This window comes from Poecilia formosa, unplaced genomic scaffold, assembly GCF_000485575.1.
Source record: "Poecilia formosa unplaced genomic scaffold, Poecilia_formosa-5.1.2 Scaffold121, whole genome shotgun sequence".
NCBI classification, from domain to species: Eukaryota; Metazoa; Chordata; class Actinopteri; order Cyprinodontiformes; family Poeciliidae; genus Poecilia; species Poecilia formosa.
Genome location: NW_006800060.1, coordinates 642,719 through 661,699, shown reverse-complemented (window position 1 = coordinate 661,699; position 18,981 = coordinate 642,719). Strand labels below are relative to the sequence as shown.

The following is an 18,981-nucleotide window of genomic DNA, read 5'->3' as shown; positions in this document are numbered from 1 at the left end:
GTGTGTGTGTTTGTGTGCGTGTGTGTGTGCAGGTATGTATTGACTTTTGTTGAGATATGGTTTTGGATTAAAATGATCTAATACATTTTTAAAATTCATTTTAACAGATCATAAACATATGATATATTTTTTGGTTGGGTCGGGCTGAGAAGCAATTCCTGGCTACCTCACTAGAACCTCATACCCCAAAAAATTAGCAGGTGTTGCTGCAGCAAAAGCTTCATCTACAAAATATTTTTATTGAATAAAAAAGCATGCTACATCTTACAAATTTTTATCATTAAAAGAAAAAAAGAAACGTTAGAGTTGAACTTTTTCACATCCTTACATGGTGTAATCTCAAGCATCAACAAAACTGATTGCTTGTGCTTGTACCATGCAAGAATGTGGAAAAAGTTAAAGAATGTATTTTATTCCTGAGATTTCTATCACCTCTGATCAACAAACCAGAGAAAAAACCGGTTTGATGTAAAGATCTATCAGTCGGTGCAGTGAGCAGGGACTGAGCTCCCTTCTGTCAGGTACCTTAATGCTCCCTTTGAAGTGTTAAGGACTCAGCCTAAAATTGCACCGTTAAGTGAGTCCTGTGTGGACAAGCCTGTCATGTTTTTCCACTATTGTTATTTTCCCCTTGCACAGCAGGTGACGGCGCATTTCTTCTGGGATCAAACTCCCACACGCGCCGAGGGATTTGTGTTTATGCTGCAGCGCCGCGCTGCCCGAGGACAGAGCAACGGGGCGGACGGAGGTGCTGATGGAGGCTCACAGGATGTAAACAAGAACCCTACTGAAACACATGCACAGGGAGCACAAGGAGCACAGGGAGCACAGGGAGCACAGGTCAACATATGACCCTCATACACAGACATCTAGCACACAGCCCTAACATTCATCACATCGGCAGGGCATACGGTAAACTTTAAGGAGCTTAACAGTAGCTTTAGGAAGCATGCCACTCACACACCCTCTGGGAGGTGTGTGTGTACGCTCACGCTCCTCCGTGACCTTTTCATACATGATTAGAAAGCTCCAATCAATTCACCGTGTCACTCCAGGAAAACACTGAATATCCCATTTCACGCTGCCGTCATGTTGTCAGTGAAGTTCCTTGTCAGGCCGAGGTAACTTCAAACGCCATGATGGAGTTTGCAGAAAAGTCTCTGTTAGTGAGGCTGGTGTGACGGTAACATGTGGCAATATTTCAGAGAGTTGAAGTCCTCAGACAGATGAGAAAGGGGGGGTGGGACTCAATATGGGATTGTGCAAGGAGATTACTCATGCAGACGGTGAAATGTGTCATGTACTAATCAGAGTAAAAGCAAAGAAATCCCCGATGAAAAAGAAAAAAAATAAAAATAAATCGACGACACACATAGCGCCATTAAAAACACAGCGGGATTAAACCTGGGCAACCATATGGGTCCTCAGAGAATTCAGACTGTCATCGTTATGCGAAGGGAGCTCTAAGAGAAAACCTTTCTATTTTCAGAAGGTCTATGTTTTAAAATGCTGCTCAGCACTAAAGCCTCACACACATTTTCAAATTGGTGCATGTTTCAGTTTTAGATTTCAATCCAGAAGTTTCCAACAACATCTGCATTATGGGATTGAGTAACAAGGAAGATATAAACACCGTATCGAAAATATGTGTCACATTTACACACATTCATACACAACCAGCTAATGTGAAACGGTGTGATTTGATTGTTACTGTCTGTTGTTTCATGAAAGATGGTGCTACATCTCTTATGCCACTATCACATCTTTCAACCAGATGCCTCTATTTCAGTGACATGTAGATTCATTATCTTAGGGTGTTTTCACACCTGACAGTCCAGTAGTCTTGGTTTGATTGGGAACAAAATTGCAACAATTGTTACATTTTCAGCTGCTGTGGTTTGCTTTCACACTGCTCTGTACCAAACCAACCAAACAGTTTGAAAAACCTGTTCCTCTCCTCGCCTGTGGTGGCGCTGCACTAAGAACCATGGAAGGGAATGACACAAAAACGTCTAAAGAAGACATTGAGCGCAACTTCCTTTTTTATGAAATGGAGTGCAGTGAGATTTTAGCTGTTGCAGGATTTTATTATGTATTTCAGTTCCATCCTTGTCTTTGCCCTTTGCAGGATTCTTCTGTCTGTCTCATTCCTGGGTTGGTGACTGTAATGTTTTAGTCAATTCATGTTTTGTTGAAGAATAAATCGTCATTTTGGTTCTTCCCCACCTCCGCCTTCCCCGACCATGAGAAAAACATTTAAAAATGAGAAGGTGCCTGCAAATGTAATGCAACTATTCCTAAAGCAGCAGAGCTTTGTTAAATTTGCTTCTTTCATCCCAATTCACATGCACTATACCCAACAGGCAGCAGCAAACATGCTAAACACCCTCCACAGGGGAAACAGTTTAACCAATACATTCACTGAACTCAGTGATAACCTAAACCATACCATCATATTTCATGGATTTGCAGTTTCTCTGCACCAAGTTAGCTCATTTCCATCAATCTACATTCACATTAAATCTTGCCCTTCCTACTAACATCCCGCCCACTCCCAAGTTCGTCCTTCTGACCAAACACGTCTTTCTGCATGGACAGGCTTATGGTGCATGCACCAGGCAGGACAGCTGTCTGCCATGCATAATGTGTCCTCAGGGAGCGCCCTCTGGCAGGTGGAAGCCAAGCACAGTCTTCAGTACACACTGAGACTCCCTCCACTATATAGGGAGGTCTGCAGCCATATGGCAGTGGATAGGGAAGTACAAAGGTTTTCCTTGGGTGTTCCACCCACTTGGAAAATTTAATTAAAATGTAATGGAGTCTTCCTGTGGGACAGTTTTTACAAACTGTCAGGAAGTCGATGCCACACTGAGCTCGGTCTCCCTTTAGGTCTGAGTTTTACAAAAGGAGCAATACTGTAAGGTAGAATATAACAGTTTTAGACATCAAAGTCTAACTTTTTTCAGTTTTCTGATCTATGAATTCTAATTTCGGTGCATGGCTGCTTTACTAAATGTCACAAGAGACAGAAGCTGTCTAATGATTTCTATATATATGTATAAGATTAGAATTGATGTCACCTTTCTAAAGAACAATGTAAGACACTCAGACACAGAACTAAAAAAGCTTTTTTCTAGATGACAAATCCTTCTTTTAAAAGATCAAATGTCTATAAAAGTATATTTAGTGGGCAAAAAAAAAAAATCCTAACATTTTGTTATAATATTTTCCCCTCTCAGCAGTCACATCCACATCCACATCCAGGGTGCACAGTGGCGGTGTTTGGCCTTTAACTCATTAGTTATCTTGTTTCATTGAATTTATTTGCAGGCACTGACATGCCATTGCATATCTTCTGATGGACCAAACAGCCATGCAGTAAAAAAAAGAGCAGAATTGAAAATTGATGGCAGAGCTGCTTCCTGAATTTATGTCCCAAGCAGAGCATGAAACAGCTTCCCCACTGAGGGAGCCCTGCTTCTTTCACTGCAGACCAACACACTGCTTCTAATCATATCATTCATCAAAATATGTCACCCATATATTGAAGGATCATTTATGTTGTGAATCATCTCTCTAGCATTTGCTTTGTGGGTTTTGAACACAACTGGTCACTTATGCAGTGTCTAACCCTAACCCATTCCAGTTACTATTTCATTACAATTTTTTTTGTTTGTTTGTTTTTTGAATATTATCATTATCATTATTGATATCATTATCACAATTATCATTATTGTTATCATTATTATGATTTTTATGTACTGTTTTTATTATAACTGTGATCATTATCAGTGATTATAAAGTTAGCTTCCATCCTTTGGGCTGTCTGCTCCAGGGTTGGCCACTGGGGTTCGGGGGCCATTGGGAGGCCAACAGGGTGGGGCCCCAACCTCTCCTCTGTGCTCCATCACGCCTATTGATTGCAAACTAATTATATTTTATTCATTTGAATCTTTTTTAATGTCTTTCTTTCTATAGTTTTTTTTTTCTTCATGTCATTAAGAAAGCTTAAAACAGTAAGTAGTAAAACTCTGTAATAACACATTGATTAACAGATGACCATAATTGATAATTGATTGATAAAACCTACAGTTATCACTACATTTTGTATGTGAAGTGTGCATACTGGTTTTCAATGACAATTTAACAACTTCACTTTCTCTTACTTAAAATTTTGGAGTTTACAGATGGAACCACAAACTGCTACTTACTAACTAGTTATAACTGACCTTTTCTTCTCAGAGATAAATCATTTAAAGCATAATCATAGGTTCAGGTTTGCTACATATCTGCAAAGATACAGAGATAAACTTGAAAAATTGAAAAAAAATGTTGAGAATTCGTATGCATGTTTAAGGCAAACTAACATGGAATTTAGACATTGAAGTAGTGTTGTTAAAATCTCTGCTAAACATACCTTTAAAATGCATAATATCTGGCCATAAAACTGTGCTTGGCGTTTTTAATCAGCCTTTGTTTTTGTCATATGTTAAACCTGTCTGGACAAGCAGATCATTGATGGAACATTTTTCAACAATCCAGGAAAATGAGAAGTGCCAAGTCTTAGCTCTTCTTCTGAACAGTGATTTCAGTTTTACCCGTCTGGATAAGCTGATCCTCTTTGGATGCTAACAGTTTGGCCATCCTGTGTGGGCTAAGACTGATGAATCTCTCTTTTTAATGTTTTTTTTTCTCTTTTTTCGATTAGCTGGTTGGATGTGTTAAAAAACAAAGATGAATTCTTGTACACTGACATTTTTATTATACACTAAAAGACACATTTTTACTCAGGCAAACATTTAAGCAATAAGTATGAAAGTTATTGCTTACAAGAAGTGAAAAAACCTGAGTGACAAAGGCACTTTTGCGGCTTTAGCCAGAAAACCTGTTACATCCAAGATGTGTACACTGACTCTCTAAAACAAACTTGTAATTGACAACCTGCATCAGCTCTGTTTATTAGTGTGAAGACAAATGTCTTAAGATGGCTTTTCACGAACCTGAGGCCCCTGACGTGTTGTCGTTATTTCCCTGTTGGCCCTAAAAGGCAAACCCTAATTGGATTACTTCAGCACAAATTGGCAGATCTGAAGGCAGTCAGTGCAGCAACCTTTACTGTACAGACATCAAACAAAGACAAAGAGCGTTAAAAGAAAAATAAAATGCAGGTTACCCTCAGGCTTTTAAAGCTTTCACCAGGTAAACCCTGAAAGGATGAGATTTAGGTAATTAAGACTCAATCAATTCCAGGCACGCAGCATTTTCACAGCAGGAGAGCAGTCCATGAATCAGTTCTATCTGTTGGGAGGCCGTCAGCTTGGAGAATGTAATCAAAATACCTCTAGCAGGAAGCAGTTCTAGAGACCAAGCTAGAAAGGGACATGTGCTGTTGTTGTAGACAATATTTGTTGTATTAGTTTTTAGGCTACATTGACACAGCAGGCAGTACAACTCAAATCCAAATTTTTTTCTGAAATACAACCCATATGTGACGTTTTTACGGCACTTTAAATCTTTTCATCTGCAAAAAAATCTGATCTGTGCCACTTCCACATGTGATACTAAGTCGGACACATATCCAGTAGTTTTCAAAGCTTCTGCAGTTTGAACGGTCCTGTTGGATTTTATTGAACTTTTATGTCATGATGTAACTCTGCACCAGAAACAGGCAGAAGCCACTTTTGGCTCAGACTACGCATCCAAACAGATTTCTCAATAGAAGTTGCAGTCAATGCTCCACAAAAGGCCGTTGCTATTTCCTTTTGTATTTGCTTCCTTTATCTATGATTTTGTGAAGATGATGTCTGCGGATCATTATGTTCAACTACCTGGAAAGGGTATATTCAGTCACATGACTTGGCATAGCGATGCCACTTTTGCTGTGGAAATCCCGTTTGGAACTCCTTTAGAAATCATCTCCAGAATTTTATATTTCCCTGCTTTTGTATATCAACCATAACATTTGCGTTTCTAGAAAAATCGTGGCAGAAATATACACTTCCTTTATCTCTATTGGTATTGGCCCTAATACACCGTGGTATAATTGTTAAAGGCCCAAAAGAGCCTTTAATTTTCTTCTTGTTGCAGTTCGATCTGTTCCATGAATTGCTGGTCTGTTCAGAAAGTTGTTTTATGTGCAAGTTTGCATCCAAATAATAAATAAATCTCCTTGTGATTATCACATTATGATGTAATTATATTTTTTGTTTTTGATGGTAAACAATACATGGATATGATTTTTATATAGAACAAAAATCACGTCAGTTTGGTAAATCAATAGATGGTTAATATGTAAATGGGCCCCAAGTAAAAAAGAAAAAGGTTAAGAACCTCTGTGCTATATAATCTGCACCCATAGTTGACTCTTTTTCTTAGAATTACATAACAAAACAAACAAAAAAAAGCAGATGTAATCTCTAAATGCTAATAAAGATGAAAATACCTTGAACACACAGGCTCTTGATGCTGATCCAGTGGTCAGCATTCTTACTTAAATCCAGATCTATAATAGTGTTAAATGTTTGCACAGAATAAATCACTACTATGATTTATTCTGTTTGAAACATCTTGGGAAAGAACATAAAACCAATATGGATGTTGCATTAAATGGATATTAGGTTCTTATTTGAAGCAACCCTGATCAAATGTAAAAGATTTATATCTCCCATCTTATTTTATAATTCTTCCTGTAAGTGCACTCTGTTTACATCAAACATTTAGGTTTATACTAAGGAATAAATGATAAAACACACACTAAATATCTTTGAATATTTCATAGACTTTAAATGTGAAACAAAGCTTGCTTTGCTCCCTAGTTATTTTATGTTGCGCTAACCCAAACTGGTATTGATCTTCTCATTTAACTCTCGGAGAGAAAGCAAATACCTTGCATCGTATTATTTGATTCAGGCAATGTCTGCCTTTAGCTTGGGACTAAACAATGATGAATACATACTGCAGGGAGGAAAAACGTTTTCATTCCACTGCCAGAAAATGAGCTAAACCGTTCTAATCAAGGCAAATTACGCGTTAGTCTCCAGACGGCGACACTCGACAGGCCTGATCAAAACAACATAATGGGGGAAAAATACGTTTTTAGTGAGCAACAGAAGATCTGAACAGAAGATCTGAAAAGAAACTCAGAGGTCATTTCTGTTCTGTGTTGCAATTTTCTTAATGTTTAAAGCAGATCTGGAAAGTCAACACTCATTTCTGAACTTTTGCCACTTTTAATGTGACATCAATTCTTAACACTAACAGAAATAAAACATCTGATAGAAAAACAGCATAAACTGCAATAACACAGTTGTATAATTGTGCAGTTAAAATTAAACTGCAGCATTTGCTTGTAGGAGTTGGCAGGAGTCCACAGGTCGGCTTCGACAATATTTGGTCCTTCTATTCAGAAAACGTTCTGTTAGATTGTGACGACTTGTCTTGTCTGCAGCCACATTTAAAAACTCTTCTTACCAAATAGTCTTTGGTCTCATTCCCAGGGCAAATGTCTTAGTACGTTTGAAAACAGACAAAACTAACTTACAAGTTTTTTTTGCAAGATATGGAATCCTGTTTTCAGTCAATAATTCCTTAATGGTGAATAAAATACTGGCAGATTTGTTTCACTAACAAGACATTTTCCCAGGTGTTAAGTGAAATAATCTGCGAGTGGAGCTAATTCTTTGCCACTGGTTGGCAGGTCAATCCAAAGTGATACTGACACTAGTGTCGTAAGACTGATACTTTAGTTTCAGATTCTCTGTTCAAATGTTATTTTATTTTTGGATTGAAGTATGTCAACACAACTTCAAAAAAGATTTCTTTATGTGCTCTCAAATTATTTTTCACTCTTCATTTAGGAAAAAATGTGGAAAAATTTGCTTCATTTTACAGTTTGTCATGTTAAAATGTTAGCATTTTATAGACACCTAAAAGCCTTTTGCAGATTCTACAGTAGAGCTTGACATAATAATTCTAAATAAATATCACAATATGACACGAGATCAAAAGTTTGAGAACATATCACAGTTAAATAATTAAGTATCAATATCTGTATCAGTATTGGTGATACTGGCTCTGTTTTTACTTGATATCAGAACAATGCCAAGATATACAACATACTGCATCTCTGCTGTTTATATAGTATTTTGTAATTTGTTTTTCACTTGAATTGCTAAGGGAAAACCATGCATTTTAACACAGTATGAATACTTTTCAGGGCCAATAACTGTAAAAATATCACACAAGTAGTTCAGGAAAAAGCTCTTTTTTATGATGTACACCGTTTTGCCCACAGCCTTCAAAACCAAACTTATGTTTGTCGATGCAGGAAAAAGTTATACAGCACATAGATAAATGTAAATGCTTCTTGACCTTTTGATTTCCTACGTCTGAATAGAAACAAGTTGGTTCAGGTGAGTTTTTTCTCAGAGGGAATGAGTCGTTTCTGTTTAACTGTGATGAAAACAGAGAATTTTACCTCCAGAATGAGGGGGGGGTCCACACAGCAGAACCACTCCTTGACCTTCCCGTACTGAGACAGAACTTCTTCTGTGAGTCTTGAAGTTCTCCAAGTCTGAAAAATATCAATGAAAAAAAATAACAGCAGTTAAGAAAAACAGCCCATCAAAAAAGAGCTCAATAACTTTGAAACATCGTTTTAACCTTTATTGAAAGTCACAATACACAACATTTTGCAAGTGTATTCATACCAGTATTGTCACACCACTCCAACACACTGACATGCTTTGATCTCAGAGCCAACACACTCTCAGAATTTATTGTTCTAGTTCTCCAGCTGGAAGAGAGAAACTGATTCTCTAACAGCTGCAGCTTCACACAGCAAAAACTGACGATATTGAGAAGTTTCTTTTGTTCTGCTAGTGATTGAGGTGTTTATAAGCGAGCCTTCAGTGGAGGCAAATTAAAAATTCTGGGGGTTGCAGAGAGCCGCTGGTGTTGCCGTAGGTCACATTGTCCTCTTATCCAATATTCCAGACTCACTGCAGGGATTCCAAAAGGATCAGAAGTGAGACAAATTGGGAGCCAATAGAGACATCTGCAGAGACACGGGAATAACTGAAGGTCTTATGGAAAACGGATCAGGTGGTGTTTTCACGACTGGGCAGCTCAAATCCTACTTAGAGAATCTGCTTAAACATATCTAAAACATTGTCGGAGAATTTTTATTATTAATAATATTAAATTATTTTGGACACCACTGTTTATGGAATAAAAATCTTCCAATGAAAAATCTCAGGTAGACACAAAGGATTCTTTTTTTTTCTCTAAAGAAGTTAATATATTGTGGAGAAGGTAAAATACTTGTATTTTGGAGAGAAGCTGCTTTTTATTTATCTATGAATGTTTCCATGTACGTCTGGGAACACCAGAGCACAAACTGCTCTACGCCTCCTCCTGGCATCCACTGAAAAACACCTGAAGACGGCAGAGAGACATTATGGTCCCCCAACTTATTAGTTTTCACAAAAAGACCATATTTTATTTATAATTGTGTTAACAAACTTTGTTTTGTTAATAGATTGATTGATTATAATTATTAATAGTTTTTGATAACTAATTAAATCATTCTTGCCCAACCACAGTCACTGACTAGAAGCATTTTCTACCGTTCTCCCCTGAACTCCAGATACATGAATTTAAGTGAAACTGAAGGCGTCTCAATGTGCTTTAAATATTAATCTTGTTGTGACTGCTCTTCATATTAAATCTTATTAAATTTATTTTTTCCCATCTTTCTGCTTTTTTCTCAGGCATACGGGTTTGAGGCTCACTATGTTCATCAGTCAGAGAGGAGTAATTAGTTAATCCTTCAACCGTCCAAACGGATCACAGAGGAAGAGTGTGTGATGCGATGATGTCATTTTAAAAACAGCCTGGGTGGAACCTGCACTTTTGCCGCATTTTGTGTTTCCACTTCATTTAAAGCAGAGGGAGTTCTGCACCATTTGCAGGATTTTATTTGCCTCAGATGGCCAGTGTTTTAACAATATAAGCACAAACTGAAAAGGCTCATTAAAACGGATGGACAAACTGGCACTTATTGTTTGCCTACAGGCACTTTAGATGCTCCCCGATGCCAGAACATCCTCCCTATAGTTCTTACCCGATGTGAGCAGTATGTAATGCCTCGCCTCTGTAATTATTCAGATGGAAATATGGACAGCGCGTAACAGAGAAAACACAATTTGAACCTGTCAGGTGGCTCAGAGTGAAGAGAAACATTTGAGCAAGGAGAGAGGGAGGGTGTAAAATGTGGAGAGACCGACGCTGCGGCCCGTTCCCTGCCTCAGCGACTGTATGAATAATAAATCTGAGCCCAGCGTGAGCAAAACACATGGAGAAAAAAAACACAACATGGAAATCAATAGTGACACACACCCACTAATATGAGCCAAACAGCAATCTGCCGCCTCTCTGCTAAGCAGAGATGGCTGCTGAGGCAAGTCACACATGAGAGATTTTAATAGCTCCGCTGGTAATCAGGTTACCTTTCATTCATCACGCCCACCAGCTCTGAACATTACAGAGCTGTTCCCGCCATGGTCCTGATACCCAAAGTGCTGTTAAACTGAGCTAATTTTTTTTGACAATTGATGGCAGCAGCAGGTCAGAAACACTTTGGGTGGACGCGCGTTGAGCTCAGCAAATGTAACCATCAGAGTTACATGAAGGCCCGAGCAGGGTTCCTTCAATTTTTAACAATGTAAAGATATTTTACAGTGCCGCGCAAAAACCTGAACTTTGTAATATTTTGTCCTACTTTGTTAGAACAAACTTTAATGCAAAAAATTTACCTTTTCTTTTTTTTTTTTTTACAAAAAAAAAAATCTAAATACTTAGCCTCCGTTAAGATCATACACCTACATAAAATCCTTTAAACTATCGCTATATTCACACAGCAGGTCTTGATCCTCAGTTCCATTTTTTTTTTTTTTTTGCCTGGTTGTTAATACTACTAGTACTAATTAAACCTGACTGCAGCGCATTGTCTGTGTGAAAGGTTTATGACACCAAAGCGGCCCACATGCACAGGAGACGAATGTTGATGTCACAGCAGCTCTTTGCTTACAGAAGTATTAATGAACGCCACTGTTTATGGATCCATTTTAAAGTTCATTCAGCAGTGAGAGTCAACAGGACCATCATAAGATCATAACGAGACAAAGTTAGCTAAGAAAGAGAAAGCACAACTAACACTGGCATTTTGTGGAGCGCTGACTGCAACTTCTGTAGAGAAGTCTGTGAGGATGTGAAGTCAGAGCTCAGTGTGGTGGGATTGTGGAGTGATGCGCTTCAGTGACACAGATTTCTTTAATAATTTCATAATCATAATTTTCAGCCATTGTTTGCATCCTGATTTTCATGCATCTGGCTTCTTTTAATGCAGAATTACGACGAATGTCTCACATCAATGAGATAAAAGTCAGAAACATATCTGGTTTAGTTTCACATATGGAAGTGGCAAAAATCAGATTTTTGGGGGTTGAAAAGCTCAGAATTGGGCCTTTCAGTCTCCGGGGGAAAAGTTAATGTGTGTTGCATTTGCAGGCTGGGTGAACCTGATCTGTTTGTCTTCAGAAGTCAACTATTCAGATGATTTTTGTATTTTGTGGTGTACAAAAAGTAACTTCCTGAAATATTTGTCAAGTTCTAAACATTCGGCTTTGGTCTGGATCTTGGAAGGACCAATCTTAATATTCCCATTTTTTATGTCAAGTTTTTAATAAGCATAAGTGGAATAATGATCATAATTAACAGAAATAAAATCTTTTGACCATGTGAGGGTAATTAATCTATAAAATGTGTTGTAATAAGTGATAACATTCCTGAAAAAAAAGTACTTTACATTACAATTCTTATTTATTAATATTATTATTATTATTATTATTATTATTATTATTCAATGTACATTTATAAGCTACTAAAATAACAATAAAAAAAATAGAAGTTATTTGTAAATATTAAAAAATGCAAAGAGTGTGAATGTTTGGAGAGTAAAGAGGAAATGTTTCAGCGATACTTGCTGGTTATTTTTAGCTCTTGCCTGTTAGCCTAATGCATTTTACTGCAGCACATCAACCAGGATCCAAATGTTATTTTTAACTAAGAAGCCTGACAGACAGCCTGTTAATTAATCCGCAAAGACAGGTGACACAGTGCCTCAAATTTATCCATACATATTCTACCAAATTGGGTTTATTAACCTTAATTAACCTGGATCTGCAATATGCTATGTATTGTTGAGTTCTGTGTGGTGAGCAGCGCTGTGGGCATGGCGCCTCTCCTTGCAATCTCACATGTCACCAAAAAAAAAAAAAAACTGCCAGCAGTCCACTTTCAAATGAGATTTCTGATTAGTTCAGCACCAAATGATCTAAATGTAAAATTATTGGGCTCCCTGATTTATGAAGAGTACTGTGAGGTCAGATAATATGTCATTATAGGCCGCAGGCAAATTTCATTATCAGGCAAGTCTCAATTATTTCTTTAAGCATAAGTCTGCTCTTAAGCTTCATTCGTTGCTGAGCTAATAGTTATTTAAATCCTACTAGAGGATGATATTTTTAATGTTTCTGAAGTATTGTCAGATTGATGCCTTCAGGGTCCAGTGGGTGTGTCTGACTCTAGGAGGCAACATTTTGTTGTCACTTGATTAGTTTTACCTAAAACTACGTGAGGCTGTCACAATAAGCAATAAATCAATTAATCGCATGATCAATTAAAATGAGCACGAAAAATAGATGTTCCCCTTTAATATCACTGAAACGTCATTTTGAAGAACGCTGCAAACATTTTGGTCTGCACTACCTGCCACTTTTGCCTGTTTTCCCTGTCTAAGCTGAATGACTATTCATTTCTTTCATTTTTGGTTACAGAGACTTCATAATCCATTTTATTTATTGTTGTCTCATTTTGTGTTGTTTTATTTTGTATATTTAAAATGTTTTCCAGTTTAAGTGTTAAATGTTCTTTAGAAATGAATGATTTTTTGGGGGGGGTTTATTTAGTGTGCTCGTATTATTATGTCATTGTTATTATATTAGTTGAAAATGGTCTCAAATTATTTGTTTATCGCAATAATTTCTGGTACAATTTAATGCACAGCAAAATTTGTTATCATGGTAGGCCTACAACTATGTGCAGTTCAGGTCAGACTTTTTACATCACCATATTTTATGTATTTTTCTTGTACTATCGAACCAATGCTTCATTTATACAGCATCCAGCTTCTATGCAAAGTTAAATCAAGACTAAAAACCCATCTGTTTAGAGCTGCATTTGATTCATAAAAAATGAGAACATTGATCAAAATATCTGATGTATATTGATGTTCTTGAAAAAATGTAATGTTTATTACTTGTTTGGTAATTGGCTACTGGATTATGTTGTTCTCGTGTAGAGAAGTTTGAACTGCCTTGTCGCTGAAATGTTCACAAATACATTACAGGTAAATTAGACTTAAAGTTGAAGAGACATAATTGGAAAAGAAAAATATTGACCTTTATACCAACACTGACAGAAAGTACATTTGAATGGTTTAACTTTTTCATTAAAAAATACTTTTGGCCTTCTTGTGCTCCTCTTCAATGTAAAAATTAAGGCCCATGTGACAAAAAGTTTGGATATCAGTGAGCCAGATGACTGAAACAGCTTCAACAGAGCTGCTGTTAGAGACGAAGGGAGGCTGAAGCCCTGACTTCAGCAGTTCTGAACATTTATGGACAATGCTCAAAAAGTGTTCAAATTGAAATGAATTCTGAAATAGCAGAGTCATCAGCTGGAGACAAAATTGTCCCAGAAGTTGACGATGGCTATGAAAACATTGCAGTTTTTCAATAACTTGATAAGGAACATGTGGCAACGGACTCAGACCTGAACCTTCAAATGTACAGTTTTGACCCTGTTTGGATTAGGAATTCCAAGTTCTTATTTTGTCATTAAAGATGTATTTATGGATAGTAATTCCACCCCCCGCCCCCCCAAAAAAAAGAACAGCTGAAATATAAAAGACTGAAGTTAGGGGCAGTGGGTGGCGTAGAGGTAGAGCTGCTGCCCCACAGTCGGAGGCTGTTAGACGCCCAGGGTTCAATTCCAGAATCTCTCTCTACTGATCCATGCCGATAAAGACCTCTGGTACCAGAAAACACACATTTTTTTATTTTAAAAAGCCTCGAGTTATTTTGAAAATCATGCTGAGTGGAAGCAAACTTCAGACTGGACCTGCGTTATGGGGTTAGCAGAGAGCAACCTTCTGGTACAATGTTCTGTTTTCTGCTGGACGGAGGAGGGGATGGTACCTGGTTGGTTCTGTGTTTACCAGCTGCAGTGGGAAGTGAGTCACAGCATCAGCAGCAGCAGGAAGAAATGCTGGTGTTAATGTGACAGGATGGAGGTGCTGCTAACAGTCTTCATTAAAACCTATTTAGCTAAAAATAAATGTAACATCAACAGGAAAAAGACAGGAAGTTTGGCTGCAGGTTTGACTGACTGTTTTTTTGTTTAGTTTTTTGATGCGTTGCTGTCTGTACCCTGAAACCAGACAGCGAAGGAGGTCTGAAAGCTCTCTTGCTGTGTTATTGTTCCAGCCCGGAGCAGCTTTACTCAACTTAACGGCTTCTGACCCCGGTCACACACCTCGCCGCTGCACCGCATCGCCGCTCCCCCATCTGGGGTGTCTGGCCCCTAGTTTGCCAATTGCTGGCCTCAGCAGCTCTTCGCTTTGCTACTTAGAAATTTTGCAACCACAGCTTTAACTAAAACAGAGCCAGTTAAGGATGGGTGTGCTTTGTTCTGCTATTTACAAACACATCTCAGCTAAAATACCACTGAAAAGCCAAATAATCTACTAATTCAATACAAAATGTACAAATCATTCACTATATTTATTCATTGCACACATTTTATTTATTTATGCTTTTATTTTGATGATAATGACGTTCGCAATCTCAACAAATTATAATATTGCAAAAGACTAATAAAGAATGGCTTCATTTTGAAAGTCTACACAAAGGGAAGACTGCTGAGTCGACAGCTGTCCAACAAGCTTCTCCACAACTTCTATAAATAACTTCTATTTTACTGTCATTCCTGCACTTTATATTTTATATTTATATTCATATTTTATACTGTATTTTATTTTATTCTGGAGTAACCTCACAACAGTGAAAGCTCAAAACACTGTCCTGAGCCGTATGCAACAAAATTTCGTTCTGTATACACCTTGTGCATCCAAAATGACAATAAAGTCAGTCTAAGTCTAAGTCTAAGTCACAAGGTAAGTCACTAAAACGCATCGTTAAAGAAACTGGCTTTGGCAACAAGCTGTATCCAACCATGAAACAAATAGGAATAATATTTAAAAACAAATCTTTCATATCCAGTTCAACAAGGAGTAGGAAGAAGTCAGTGCTTATTAAATCCTACTGCCAATCGTCTGGTCGCATCTATACAGGCTTCACCAGACTGTATTCAGTTATATGGTCATAATCATCACATCACCTTAAAACAAAATCTGTTTTATTTTTGTACTCATATCCATTTCTTTTTTTTTATTAGATTTTTTAGTTAATAAAAGAATAATAATAAAAAAACAGGATAAAAAGTAAAAAGAGCCATGCTGACTCAGTTTTCTCTCACATTCCCTATTTTATTACTTTACCTCTTTGAGACAAAGAGTCATTGAAGAGGAAACCTGTCCAGGCTGGAAGTGACTTTGAAGAGCCATTGAAACTCTAATGATAATAGTAATAATTCCACTTCATGTTATATGATAAACCATCGATTACTGACATCAGTCTAACATTTTCCTGCAATTACTTTGTAGCTGTTAAAAGTCTCCTGTCATAGTTAGTCTAGTGAGAACTAAAACTCAAAATGCAGCATTTTTACTCTTTCTTCTAAAGAAAAACAGTAAAAAAGCAACCCGGTGTGTCTGGATCTGTTCTCACTCCACATGTTAATCCACTCATCTGATTAATGTTCGTCAGCGCTCCTCTCTGGAGGAGAACGTGTCATCCCCTCGGCAGAATAATTGAGCATCCAGGATGAAGTCGCGGTCCGCACGGCGGATGACAAACTCTCTGTTGGCAAGTCGTTCTTAACACGGCGAGCTGCCGTCGCTCTTAATTATATTTACCGGACTGTGAAAAGCGGGCAGCCAAACAGAGTGAGAGCGCGCGGTCTGGTCCACTGTGCCCAAATCAAGCGGCTTGTTTTCATTTCCTCTGGTTAGTTTTGTTTGAGGAGTGTTTGCCGTTATCTCTTAGCTGTCGCTCAAAGGTGATTAATGTTGTTGCGAGGCTAATTGACTTCGCTCCTCGCAGAGGGCTTTATCTCTGCCTGGAATTTCTGATCAGAGATCTTTGATGAAAGCTTGTCACTAATTCATCCACTCTGCTGTTTTATTTTATTTTCTAATTAACTTCGTCCCTTTTCTGCTAGTGGTGGTACAGTAAAGCAGTGAGGCAAGAATTTCACTGTAAAAACACAACATTTTACCAAGTCATTTTGGTCTAGTTTCTAGTGGGAACATCCTGGTACACCAAGTTAAGCAAAACTAACTCATAAGTAACTTTTCAGCAAAATACAGTAGGCCTGTGGCAATAAGCAATAAATCAATTAATTGCATGATCATTTAAAAAAAGAGCAATAATTTCAGTTTAATGTTTTGTCTCGTCTCTTCTGACAAAAACTGAATGGCAAAAGTCTTTCTGTCTCAACTAGTCTTTTTCTGAAGGACATTTTTGTTTACAGGCATTCCATAATCCAGTTCATTTGTTGTTTTGTTTATTAATTTTGCAAATCTAAAGTGTCTTCCAGTTCCAGTGTTAAATGTTCAATAGGATTTAAAGTTTATTGATCTTTGAGAATTAAAGATTAAATTGCATTAAATTGTCATTATTTACAAAAGCATGCAAAGTTGGCACTTTTAATGACTTTTAATGCAACTTTTAGAGCAACTTTGCATTAAAAGTGTTATTATTTACCGAATGGCACTTCATGACAACTGTCATAAACATTCAAGTCTTCATATTCATGACAGGTGTTATGTCATGTTTATGACAGTGTCATGTCAGTCTTATGCACACCCCTTCAAATAAAGTGTTACCTAATTTCTTAATATTAATGAAAAAGTATTTGTTCCATTGGGAGATTATTTCACTGTTTCCCAGAAGTGAAACAATCTGCCAGTGGAAGTAATACTTTTTCATCAATACTAAGGAATTATAGACTTAAAATAATTACATTTTGCTCAAAAGTTACTTATAAATTTGTTAAGTCAAATGTAATAAGATATTTGCACCAGAAACTAAACCAAAAATACTTGACAAAATATTATGTTTTTGCAATGTAATGAAAAATGGCTTGAATTAAAGGACAGTACTATTTTTAGGAGGGGCTTTTTAGATTCTCAAAAATTGCTTTCTTTCTTATTTTGGGTGGGGGGGGTGTACTAATCCCACCACTTACTTTCATCTAAAGAAACGACAGAAGGTTAGATAAAAGCACCCAAGCCTTACCAAAAAATGAGCTAACAGAACAAAGTCAACAAAAGCAAGAGAGATCTAAGGTTCTGAATTGAATCACCCCCGTCTCCCCCAAAAAAGTCCTTTTTTTGGTTTTATTTTTGGCTGAGATCAAAGCCATGAAGTGGGGATGTGTAGTTCACTAGAGCCGCTCATTGCCACCCCCACCACCGCGTTGAAAGCACGCCGCAATTGTTGGCCGTGTCCGATGACTCCCACCATCATCACCTCATCTTCCACCTCTAACCATCCACTCTCAGCTGCCCCAAAAAAGAGCAAAAGAAGCATTGTTGTTGGAAGTGGGCTTGGTGGAAGTAGCAGAACGTCATCTGCAACGCGACTGATGCCTTTCAGTCTGTCCACGGTGGACGGCCTGGGATCAACCGGAGGAACGCCTTTCAAAGTTCATGTGGATGTGTAAGTGTTGAAAAGAAAGCATAAAAGCAAAGACGCTTGCCTCGATGGAGAACACAAGTCCTTTCAGTCAAAGACACCCAGAATGCCCCTGATTGTTTCTACACAAAAAGCTTCCCTGTGACTCTCCGAAGGAAAGCAGCTAACGATGAATAATTGCCTCGGAATAAGTAAAAGTGATGTCCCATCCAGGTCCATTAGCATCAATTACTGCAAACGTGGGCTGGCATTACAAACAATGATCCAGATTAGGCTGATCATCGCATCCCTGACTTATGAGCTTTCCAAATGCCAGGGCCACTAATCATACTCCAACGGGCCTGACCAACCGTGACCGTCAGATTCATCACAACCTGCTGCTCCGTAAGGATCGCTTCCACGTCTTTGAGTGGCGCCAGTGGAATAATACATGACATGCGCAGGTGTGTGTGGGTTGGTGTGCCGCAACTTACACATCAGGATGGTTATTTTAGGGCTTTTGCTTACGATGCTACACAGATCTGCTGCCAAAAATAAATGAGGCGGACAACAAAGTGTGAACTACTGAAGTCCAACAGGTTTAAAGCTGAATCAGCATATCTGTGAGTGGATTTCCAGATGAAAAACAACTTTGGGAATTCCTTCTCTTTAAGCTGGGCCTTCCCAAAAAAGAATCACCTGATTTTCCATTGACCTGTAGAGTACAGAGTTGCATTTTTGGTAATGTACACACCAAGTTTTGACAAACTACAAACTGTATTAGTTTTCTTGGATTGTTTTCACTTTCTACCAAAGATGTTCATATTAATAATTCTAATGGGAGTGTAGTAGTGAGTGTGAGTGCATAAGTTATTTGTCTTTTTGCCTCTTTTTGCTTTTTAGTTACAATCAAAAGTTTCATATAGATCAAATAATGTCATTTCTTACAAATAACAGTCCAAATACCACTTCAGACCTACAGAATCAAAGCAGACAGAACTTTGATAGACAGAGTTCAGTTTGACCAGAAACATTGTGGCTCTTAAAGCTACAGTGTGTAACT

General features: G+C 37.8%; 1 protein-coding gene across 2 annotated transcripts in view; it reads right to left on the bottom strand.

Annotated features, from left to right (window-relative positions):
* The window catches only part of cntn4 (contactin 4), a 225,229-nt gene that overhangs the window by 102,821 nt on the left and 103,427 nt on the right, over positions 1 to 18,981 (bottom strand). For both annotated transcript variants that reach the window (XM_016675770.1, XM_007560856.2), the window contains exon 5: positions 8,477 to 8,572. In XM_016675770.1, the coding sequence (XP_016531256.1) occupies positions 8,477 to 8,572 (96 nt within the window). The remainder of the gene's footprint in view (positions 1 to 8,476; positions 8,573 to 18,981) is intronic.